We start from the raw sequence: 12,447 nt of genomic DNA on the forward strand, positions 1-12,447 counted from the left end.
AATGCAGAGATTTAGCAAAAGAGTCTTAGAGTCTAAAATATTCCTCCTAAATTGTACAAAGCACAAAACAAAATAAATGTTCGTTTATTCGTTATTATTTCTTTAGTCAGAAAATATTTTATCACTTTGCCTCCAATTAATCGATTTTAATTATCTTTTACTTATCTACGGTTTCCGTGATCTCAATGTTTATCCTCGAATGTAACCAAACTTTACGTATTTCCTTATTTCCTATTGAAATAATGAAATTAATTTCAGCACGTGCAAATAATAAAGTGCAAAGGTTGCTTTGAAATCAAAATAACAAACGCAAAATGTCAACGTAACGCGTCCGTCAAAATAGCATCTGTCAGTGCGTGGCGTTAATCAGATCAATTTTATTCATTTTCTCCGTATTTTTTGCGATTTTTTTAACATGTCTGTTACAAAAATACCGCCGATTACTATGAGTAAATTATACGTTGGTAATTTACCATTAGAAACCAACGAGAACTCGATTCGTCAACTTTTCGTCGAGCAAAGTTTGTCGTGTACAAACATTTTGATCAAACGAGGCGGATATGCTTTCGTGGATTGTCCGGACCAGTCTTCTGCCGATAAGGCCATTGATAAACTTAACGGTGAGTAAATTTAACATCAACATGTCAAAACTATCAACATATTTGCATTTTAGGTTATAATTTTCATGGATCTCTGTTAGTGGTGGAGCCCTCTGTAGCTTCTGGAAAGAGAAGGTAGGTCTTACTTGCTATTCACAATAAAATCTAAGGTTATATTTAATTCCAGGAGTTTTCCTGATACTCCACCTATGCAGCAAGTAGGAAATGGTTGGATGTAAGTAACAGTAATATTTTTTTAATTATGATATTAAATACCCAATGAAAGTTCAACTAAGGTTTTTGGTTTATCAATAAATATAATAAGATAAATTAGAAGAATTTAAAGTTACATACAGATAATTGAATTTTATCATGATAATTACGAACGGTTGAACTTGTTGGTTATCTTATTGGTATGGTGGAAGATATAAATAGCACAAAATTAAATACTGACATTACTGCTTCGTTACTAACAAAACCAAAACTGTATTATTCGCTTGTCAACTATCTTGTCATGAATTTTGAGTACGTCAGATTTGAATATAGGGCAAATATTAATTATTATATAAATACGTTTAATAATATTATTATTATTATTACGTTTTTGAATAAAACAAAATTACCCGTGAAAATTTTTTTCAAGACCTAAGACAATACATGGAAACAGTCAGAGGTCCCGTACCTAAACGTTTTTTGTTTACATGTTCATTTTAAATCTATTTTTCGACTTATGTCCAAAATTTTAAATTGTAACTATTTATTTTTTTGCATTATTGTCATATCTATTTTTTTTTAATTTTTCTGATTTGTAATATAGATATCTGTCCAACATTTGTTTTACTAGATATTTTGATTTCAATTATAATTAAATTTTAATGTAGTTAAAATTGCACAAACACTTTATTATGTTGCCTTACTTATTATTGTAATTTAGCGCCCTGAAGACGCAAATATTTTTTTTCTGAAACGTCGGCTATTTTAAATAGGATTGGACCTTAATTTTATTGATCTCTAAACTGGACTATATTACAAATTACAAAACCTTATTTGGATCGTTAATACTGTTTTTCTTTTTTAAATATTGTACTTTTATTAATTGAGCCCTATGATCAGAAAGATTAATTAGAGAATTCTAAAGCAAGAGAAACTGAGACAACTAAAGATTTACTAAGAAAAATGTTGCCGTATAATACAATTCAACAACTTGGAGATAAGATGGTCAATATCATACCAAAAAAGTCAAATATGTCACTCGCTTCAATGCTGCATAGTTAAAATCATCTAATGGTGATCTGGTATAAAAGAGAAATTAAAATCTTCCGACAATTGTACACTTTTTGTAACATTACAAACATCATAAAATCTTAAGCTCTCTAAAACAAAAGCCGGAGTATTACAACTATTAATATTTTTGCGACTAAAAAAGAAGTAAAGGACAATAATTCATCAAGCATATTACAACTAAGTTTTTATGTATTATGTAAGCTTCAAATTCCTTTATTTTGGTTCTTATGAATCTTGTTAAACTAATATCTTCATTATATTAATATCCAGAAAACACAGTTACTCACTATATCCAATTTTCCAAAGTTTCCATGGCACTACCATGGCTCGCGAGGTGTCCAAAGAATTCTTGGTAATGTTTGAGATCAGTCTTTTCTTCATAGAAGGACTTAACATAAATCCGTTTATGATTAATTTGTTTGTGTGGTGTACAACAAAAATAAACAAAAATATAATACAAGGTTGTACAAAAAGTTATGAGTCTTTAAAGGTCATAAAAGACTCTTTTTTTTTATTTCAGGTAGTTGAACTGTCTCATTTGCCTGAAATTTTAGGATTTTTATTTTCGAATTTCAGGACTTATGTTTAATTGCCTGAAATTATTGATCCATAGTTATTAGGGTGGGTCGTTGTTATACTTTTTCTTTAATTTTGACAGACCTGTGGTTTAAAAACTTGCTATTGGGTAAAATAATTTCGTACAAATTTAAAAAAAAATCATCAGCGTTTGCACCCCCCGCAACACTCCCCCCTCCCCGAAAATACAAAAAAAAATATAAAAAGAAAATAATTTGCCTGTGCTATAAAATAATGTAATATAGTCCTCTAACTACGCAAAAAAAAAAAATATTAAATTGTAGACATATTTAGGCCCCCCGCCAGCTCTTAAACCTAAAAAAAATCAAGCATTTTTCAACTTTTCCACTTACGAGCAGCTCTTCGCCTATTTTGTATATAAACAGATACAAAATAATCCAGAACTCACCACGGGGAGGTGGCTCCCATCGAGTTCTGTCCCTGCCCACCCATCCACCCAACTATATGAGCAATTTCTAATTTCCTACTTCATAGTCTGATTTGGTATTAAACTTTGGCATCTGGCTTCTAGATGCTATCGTTGTACGTATCCAACCATCTCTGTTAGAAAACCCACATACGGCCGACGATGCCTCTGTCACTAATTTGACATATCTTTCAACAGCCTGCATATGGCAGGGTAACTTCCATAAATCTCCCTCTGGATAGCTGCTAGTTTTAATAAATTCTTCAATTTCTTCATCAGACAGATGCTTCGTTACTTTGCACTCTTGCCAATTTATTAAATCAATATATGATTCCGCTTCAAAATTGAACTTGGAAATTTGAAATTTTCTTATCTTCCTATTCAAATTTTAGAGGAATTTTTTTCTCATTCGACCTGCAACTTAATATTTTTCTGTACCCTAATTCTCTTATATATGGCAGTGCAAATCTCGTCTAAATATTTTTGATCGCTACTTAATTCTTTTAAATTTACCTCAGGCAAATTAACTTTGATTGTTTCGTAGCACACGATAGGTAATCGCTCACATGTTTTAATAGGTTTGCCGATAGAACCTGAGAATGATAATGGTCCTGTGGTATTTCCGTCCAGACGTCGAACCAAATGTCGCAATGGCAACTCGTTTGCATGTAGTTGACATATTAGCCATTGCAAAGGTCGTTTAAGATGTAATTCCAATAAATGTATAACACCACCGTGAGGCCCAGTGTTAATGACAGTACCATCGCAGCCAACCGCACCTAACTCGCTAACTAATACTTCATTTTCGGTTAAATATTTGCTATGTTCTTTGCAGTACCATTTTCAGGTGTTACGTGTCCTATATAGTCGCTACCTGGTTCCTTTAATAACACTATATGTTCTTCGACAATGATTTTCCTAGGCGACGATTCACCGTGTTTTTTAATGTGAAGAGTTCTATCTTTGCGTCCATTAAAATAGAGAGCTGAAGACTAGTACCATCTTTTATTATATTTTTTTGTAAATCAAGTCGTTGCCTTTTTCTTTGTCGATCTAATTTGGACTTGTCTATTACATAAGATTGATCAGTTTTGGATATCAATTCAACATCTTCCAGAACTGCACTGGCGATCATTGCTCCTTTTCTACTTGATAATCCAGCTCGGTCTATTGCTTTTGCTAATGCAGGAAAGTCGATGGTTATGCCCGTAGAAGTTGACGGCTCTGGTTCGAAGTCTGGATCATAGTCTGGTTCGCTTTGCACTGATATATCTGATAGATTGCCTTGTTCAATTTTTTTTTCTGATGCATTACGCGAAATTTTTTGTTGACTTTTGTCCTCCAGAATATTACGCGAGGGGTTCCTGCTTTTTCTTTTTTGTTTTTGCTGCAAAATTTTACTTGTTTTTTCATCTACTTGCCCTATAGACATTAATCGTGTAGTTCTCTGGTCGTTTAGGAAAGCTTGTTCCATTTTTGGAACTTTGTATGACTTCTCACAAATACACAGGTTGAAATCGGTACATTTGTACTTTGAAATATCAAAAAGTTTAATATTAGCCTCTTCACGAAATTTTTGAAGAGAGGGGCCGTTCCATACAAATTTACCTGGCGGAGAGGGTTACGCTTTAACGTTGTTTAAATTGAATAAAAATTTTTGTGAGTGTGTTTGAAGCTATTTTTAGTTGTTTGAAGCAGCAGTCTTTAATAATATAATTTTTTTTTAATTTTTTTTAGGGGTCGGGCGGGGGGTTAAAATAATAAAATTTAAAAAAAGGTAAAAAAATTGGTATTTATTATGGACCATTTGGCAACTTTTTTTACTACAGGCATAAAAAAACCTAGAGAACCGACCCACCCTAATAGTTATATTTTATTTGTAATTTTGAAACAATTGTGTTAGATTCAGGACTTTAGAACATTGAAAGGCTGGAACTAGTAAACAACAAGTTTGTTTGAATGTAACATGTAATATGTAACAAGGGCAAGGGGAGTGCTGAGTGTAGATTTTGGATTAAAAATTAAAAAAAAGAAATAAATATATGTTATTCTAAACGCAAATCTTCAAAGAAAAAAATTATTGACATGCTAATTTATGACACCGCTTCTGAAAAATTTGAAATGGCAACACCGCAGGCAAAAGCTGATGCGAAATGTCATCTTGACAAACGGCTATGTGTTTACATTCGGCATTAGTAAAGTTCTGTCTTTTTTCTTTAGTTTTTGGTTAAAAAAGGAAAAAAGGTTGAGTCATTTCCGTGTTTTTCTGAATTGTTGCAATAGTAAAAACTTGTGCCGTTTGTACCGCACCATAGGCAAAAGGCGATTTGAGCCGATTTTTTTGCCCGTAAATACCGATTTTGTCATAACATCACATCAAGGGACAATCGTCGTCATAAACGTAGAATAATAAAAACTTATTAAGAAATCTATAATAATTATAAAATATCCTAATTTCCCTAAAAATTAAAAGAATACATAAAAAGAGTAAATATTTTTTGACGACGTCACTGGTAAAGATTACTTGTGTCGGTGAAATCAACAATACGATCGAGCGGCGTTGCGATGTTGTTGCTTTTTTCTCTAATCTATAGGGACGTTATATTATGGACAATTATTTAACTCTGAATGTTGACTTATTTATAGAGTATCTTATTATATTTTGTGAAAAGAAAACAGTAGAGGAATAGTATTGTTTGGCGGCTTCAAAATAAGTGACAAATTTATATGGTATTATAAATTGCGTTTTTTTTTCCATTTCTACACAAGCATTTGGCATCATTGCATTACAGATGTTGCAAGCAAACAAACTGCCCATAGATCCACGGCAATGCCAATTTTAGCCTTTCAATGTTCTAAGCGGATACAATAACCACCATGCCATTGACAAGCAATTATTTCCAGGTTGCTTGTTTTTTTCTCAATATGTAAATTAAGAACTTAATAAGCAATAACATTGTTTTTATTAGAGCACGGATTTTCTAAAAAGCTAATACGAATTTTACACCTCCTATTCTTTGTTATGAAATCCGTGTCCTTACTATTGCTCAGCCATATTGGACAAAAAAAAGAACATTGAAGCGTATATTCGTACGTACAAGCCAATTATTCAAATTTCAATCGAGAGCCGGATTTTCCCTCTATCCGGAAAACAAATGAAAATCAGGCAAAACGAAAGACAGAAAAAAAAGCGGCCGTCGCTGCCCTTTTTGCCAACGGGTTTTTTTTTGCTCTCCTTTTTTTTGTATGTATAGCCTACGTATATGCCAGACAAAAAGGGCGGGGACAGCGGGGTCTAGAATAATTATACAGCTACCGAAATTGCAATTTTATATTGGAAATCTGGTTTGTTATTGGATTTTCACGTGCGGCAAAAAATCGTGGAAAAAAAATAGACGGGTCCGCCTCCCCCTCCCGGGTATGTCTGCGTTCCCACACTTTTTGTTTGGATAGAAAGGGAAATGCGGCTTTCGTTGCCATTGCGTTAATTTTTTACCTTTTTTTTTTGTAAAAAGCTTTTTCGAGTTGGATTAAAGGGGTTTGTAAAAATTGAATTTTAAAGCCATTTCCATTTTTCTTTTATAAAATTTAAGAAATGAGAATATTACATTGCAATTTAAATTTCAGTTCACAAGTGCCACTTAATAATAAATTTCTAATGTAGACAACTACTAATGAGGTTATTGTGCAAATAGTTTGTATTATCGAGTGAACGGAGAAAAAGAACGTAATTTATTTTAATAATAATAATAATAATAATAATAATAATAATAATAATAATAAAGAAATGCCGTCAACAGAATCAAAAGAAGAAATCAACCCGCCCTAAAGAAAGAGAATGCTGGGTAAGATAAATAAGAGCCGCAGAGCTATAGGCTAAATTTAGAGTTACTTAGTCCACTTCTCCACCTAGTAAAAAAACTCAAAAAATTAATACAAGACTATGTAAATCCGTCAAAATAAAATAAAATGATTTTGCTCTTAACGCTAAGCTAAACAGATAAGCAAAAAAAACTGGACTACTACTATTATTACTGCTACAAAACTACCTACCAATACTAGACCAACATATGGTGCGAATCAAACAGCACAATAATAACGCATATTAAATTAAGCATGAACGCCAAAGGATGACACAAATAAAAACGTGACGTTTGAAGTGTAATATATATAGAGAATGTACATAATAGACAACATCCAAGCCTATTTGTGGCAAAAATGTACACAGATGTACAACACCCTCGCACAGCAGCTTTTCCAAGTAATCCACGCCCCACATTGATCCCCAATTTCTTCACCCAGGGAATTACTTGCCTTCGTCCGAAAAATGACAAACACTACGATCTCAAAAGGTACAGACCTATAACTTGTTTTTTTACTATTTATAAACTCTGTAGATCACAAGCCGGGACAGCAAACAATGGCTACTAATTGACTCGGTAGTGACCAACAATGCCAGTCAGAAGAGAAGAAACTCTACCGTTAAGTCATTTGACTCTGTTCCCCAGTCTTGGCTGAGGGAAGTTTTGGCCATTTACAAAATTCTTGCAGAAGTTGCGGGAAAATAGGAAACTTACCTGGCGTTCAGAGTAACATCGACAAGTTATACAACGGAAGTGGTTAAAATAAAACGAGAAATTTTCCAGGGCGATAGCGTGAGCTCCCTTTGGTTCTGCCTAGCATTAACTCTATTAATGAATATGTTAGAAGCCAGTACCAAGGGGCACCTGCTAGAAACCCGAAAATCCTCGTCAGCAATTTAGTGTACGACCTAAAATTTTATGCTAATGAAAATCAACTTAAAAGTTAATTAAAAATTGTATCCACATTCACTGCCGATATTAAAATGATGTTTGGATCTGACAAGTGTGCCTTTGAAAATCAAAAATCGAGTAAAATTCAGAGAATTGAAGATCTTTTAGAGTTCACAGCAGTCGCGCTTGATAAAAAATATAAATACATCGAATATACAACAGAAAAAAATCGAAATGAACAACCCCTAAAAACGAGATTAAATTAATATAATACTAAAAATTGAATTATACTCACACTGAAAAATGCAAGCCATCAACTCCTGGGTGTTACTTGTTGTCACGTACAGTTTTGGAGTTACACAGGTTGTTTCAGAAATACAGGATCAAACTTCTAGAGCTTTTTCAGTGTAACAGTAGAAAACATTTGAGTATAGGGTTCATGTCCGGAAAAGTGTTACTACAGCACTGCGGCCCTAAAACGTGTTAAAATTTAGAAAGACGATGAATTGCCTAAATAAGATTTTAACAGTCAATTCGTGAAAAATTCAGTTAAATTTAAATCAAAATTCATTTAAAAATAATAGATAGTGGTTAATAAAAAACAACGTTAATAAATATATATTGTCATGATAAATATACAGTCAAAATTAAAAGTTAGGTTATTAACTTCGATTGTCGTCATTAATTGCCTACATTGTCTTCCCATAGTTTACATATAGACATAGAAAATCAAAGTTTACGTGTAAAATCCCATCACATGAATATTAAATTAATTCCTTATATCTATTCATAATATATTGAATATATACATTATATTGAACATAACGATACATTGACATATTATGTAAAAAGTATTTGACATAACTAAAAAAAGGTATGACTTGCATTAGAATAACACATATAAACAAATAAACAAATTAATTCAGTTAAAAAATTTGTTAATATTTACCTTTAATAATCAATTTAGGTTTGGGTTAAGTTATGGTTAATTGAGCAATTGCCATCGGATTATTATTATTATTATTTTATAAGGTTAAATCAAACATTTCTCTCTATACTTCTTCTCTAGACAAATAGTACTTAAAAAATACAACTTAAAATCATGGATTGAGACAGCTGATGTTCACTATGCAAAGCAAAGCAAAAAAGCAAAAGAGTCTAAGTAAAAAAATAAACATACTATAATATAAAGTCTAATATAAATAAAAACCATAGGACCTTTTGGGTATTTACTAAAAAAAGGAAGATTTTTTTTTGTTTCCCTAAGTAGATGAATTTGATGGTACTAGTAGACTCAGGAGTAATAGCAATCAGGAGTTATAAAAGATTAGAACCTATAAAAGATTATTCTACTGATTGTCTTTTTCAAAAATGTGTTAATGTGTATTAATACCAGTTTAATGTTACGGATATAATTGAAGCTGTAAATTTAATTTCTCTTAAACTTAGCTGTCGACCAGATGGAATTCTTAGGCCTATGTTTAATCTGAAAATAAATCGTCTATTAAAAATTTAAAAAAAGTATGCATTTAAAGTGAAATTCGTTAACTATTTGACTCTGATCTCTTTAATCTTCAAAAATGAGCCATTGAATGTATCGCCTTGAGGATGGTCTAATATAGACCGACACATTAGGAGTAACCCAAATCTGACAATTTAAAATCTGAGTTTTATTTGACTCCAGATCCAGATCAGTTAGCAAGATGCTTAATAGCTCTAAAGCAAGTTATAAAATATATCAAATGGACCTTAATCTAAGTGAATATTCTCAAATATTTGATGATCAAATACATGAAATATGATTTTCACTGTGACTTTCATTCCTATGTTAATCGACTCAAACCAAGTCTGCCCTCAGATTTCTGTCGCTTTAAAAGAACTTGTTACCTTGGTCCAAGTTTTTCGACAGATTGCCTATTGTAATTAAAAAGTTTCCACTGAGTCAGGGAATTAGGAATTAGGAATTAGGGATTAGGAATTATGTGAATACAAAATATTTAAATATTATCAAATAAAAAATTTGGATTTCAATAGAATTATTATATAACCAAGATAAATGAAAGAGATAAAAGACTGTGACGAAAATAAAATGTCATATATCTTTTGCATTGTTTTTTCTCTTTTTCATGTAAAATCAATTATATGGTTTCTTGTTTATTAAACGTAAATTACCAAACAAACACTATTTTTTCGTATGTCGTATATCAGTTTTTGAACACAGGTACAATTTAATGGATAACATTTTAAGAAAATAGTATAAATAATGAATTTAATTATAATTACTGACTTATCAAATCTGGAAATTTAAAATTAAAATGTTTAATCTTAGATAATTACTGATTAATAACAATAAAATAATTTATAATATTCTAATTTTATTTATTTTTAGGCGTGCATCTTACCGCTAGACATCCTAGAAAACCTAATGGCTTTTCGTGCCCCCCTTCCCTTAAGCGAAGTGTCTGTTGTCACGTGTTTTTTCCATTATGTTTATCAATAATTTGTAATACCTGTACATGGAAATAAAGTTACTTTTATTCAATAAAATTGTAGAGTTCGTTTTTTTTTGTTGTTTTTGCTCCTTTCATCGATTACCTTGGGGGGTTACGAATCGCCATTTTGTTTGGATGATTGGAAACTAGAGGTATCGATGAAAGGAATTTTTTTGATTGTTTTTTATTTAACAGAGTGAACTTTAGAATTAGTTTATAAATTTTAAATGATTTAAACCTGAAATAGATACCTAAATAGAGACAGAGTTGCGCAATTGTGTAAGCAGTAATATGACGTCAAAAAATCGTTAAAATTTCGTCGAAGAGTTTGAAGTTATTTAAAAAACATAAATTAAATTCGATTACGGCCTGTATTCGATACAACTCTTTGAGCCTCTAAGAGTAAAATTTAATTTCCCCGTATAAAATATATTCCTCTATAATACCTAATAAATTTAAAATTATTTTTGTAACAAAATTTATAATATTTTAGAACCATTTTATTATATTATGCAGGGTGTTTGGCGGAGGGTTAGCCAAACTTGGTGGGCATATAGATAGGCTCAGATAGAAGATATTTTCTTAATAAACTTGTGTTCTAAAAATCTCGGGTTTTTTTATATCATTGATTTTGTGTTATTTTCAGGATTTTCAAAAAATTATGCCTTTTGACATCTTTAAATTTTTTCAGCATATTTTTCACATTTTTTTACATTTGTATTTAGTCTGTAATATATCCTGAATCTAAAAAAATCAATATCAAGTACAAATAATACGGAAATAATTCGTTTTGAGCTCAAAAAGTTAATACAAGTAGCAAAAAAAGTTATGAAAGGTAACTTGAACTTGACGAAAAATAACTAAAATCTATCAAGATGTTCAGGTAGTTTTAAAAACATCTCCAGTTAATACTCTTTTCAATGATATACGATGTGTAACACAAAGCAGACTAACTTACCACAATTCATGACTTTAAAGGACAATAAAGTAAAAAAAAATATTTTTTTAATTTTATGTATTTATTTCAAAATTACAATTGTTATTAAAACAATGGCTGCATACACTACCGAAGAATACGCCGATATTGTCTTTGCTTATGAAAGAGCCAATGGTAATACGCGAGAAGCACAAAGAATTTATGAGGAGCAATACCCCAATAGGCGTGTGCCCCACCACAACACTTTTGCTAACACTTTTCGTCGATTAAGGGAAAGTCGCGTACAAGGAAAGTAGCTACAGATCTAAACATTTGTACATGGAAAGCATGGTCAGTTGTCAAGGCAGAAGGATGGCATCCTTTCCATTACACCCCAGTACAAGGTAATTTTATACTACATCAACAACTTAATTCCGCAATTTTTACTGGCATCGTGATACTCTATTCTAGGTCTTCTACAAGCCGACTTTGAGTGACGGGTATAATTTTGCCGCTTTTTGCTTCACGCAGACGTTGAAAATAGACACTTTTTAAAAAGTATCTTATGGACAGATGAATCAACATTTACACGTGCGGCGATATTTAACCAACATAATTTACATTATTGGGAAAACAAAAACGTAAATCCGCATTTGACCAGAGCCAAGTCTTTCCAAACAAGATTCAGTGTTAATGTTTGGACAGGTGTGATTGGGAGACACCTCATCGGTCCACACTACTTGCCGAGAAACCTCAACGGGCACCATTACTTACATTTTTTACAAAATGATCTCCCACAATTATTGGCTTATATACCCATATTTAATAAAGACGTCTTTCACAATGATGGGTGTCCTGCACACTATCGGGTCGCCGTTAGAGAATTTCTGGACAATACTTTTCCCAATTCGTGGATCGGAAGAGCAGGCCCCATCGCATGTCCTCCACGGTCCCCTGATTTAACCCCTCTCGATTTTTACGTATGGGGACGTGCGAAAGAACTCGTGTACGAGGTGGAAATTGACAATCTAGACCACTCAATTTAAAGAATCAATGCCGCTTTTTTAACCGTCAGAGAAGAGAATGATGCGACTTCGCAATACGACAGTAGAAATGCGACGGCGATGTAGGGCATGTATAAGAGCCAGGGGAGCGCAGTTGAACAAAATTTCTGATTTTCAAATAAATACATAAAATTTAAAAAATATTTTTTTTTACTTTAAAGTCATGAATTGTGGCAAGTTAGTCGGCTTTGTGTTACACATCGTATATCATTGAAAAGAGTATTAACTGGAGATGTTTTTAAAATTACCTAAACATCTTGAGAGATTTTAGTTTTTTTTTGCGTCAAATTAAAGTTACCTTTTATAACTTTTTTTGCTACTTGTATTAACTTTTT

At 32.0% G+C, this 12,447-nt stretch overlaps 1 protein-coding gene across 1 annotated transcript in view; it reads left to right on the plus strand.

The window, feature by feature from the left end:
* The first annotated feature begins 300 nt into the window (after positions 1-300).
* LOC126745245 (insulin-like growth factor 2 mRNA-binding protein 1) overlaps positions 301-12,447 on the plus strand; it is a 130,797-nt gene continuing 118,650 nt past the window's right edge. The window contains exons 1-3 of the mRNA XM_050452997.1: positions 301-620; positions 674-734; positions 787-834. Of these exons, the coding sequence (XP_050308954.1) occupies positions 416-620; positions 674-734; positions 787-834 (314 nt within the window). The 5' untranslated portion in view covers positions 301-415. The remainder of the gene's footprint in view (positions 621-673; positions 735-786; positions 835-12,447) is intronic.

The sequence above is a fragment of the Anthonomus grandis genome, chromosome 15 (genome assembly GCF_022605725.1).
Source record: "Anthonomus grandis grandis chromosome 15, icAntGran1.3, whole genome shotgun sequence".
Lineage (NCBI taxonomy): Eukaryota > Metazoa > Arthropoda > Insecta > Coleoptera > Curculionidae > Anthonomus > Anthonomus grandis.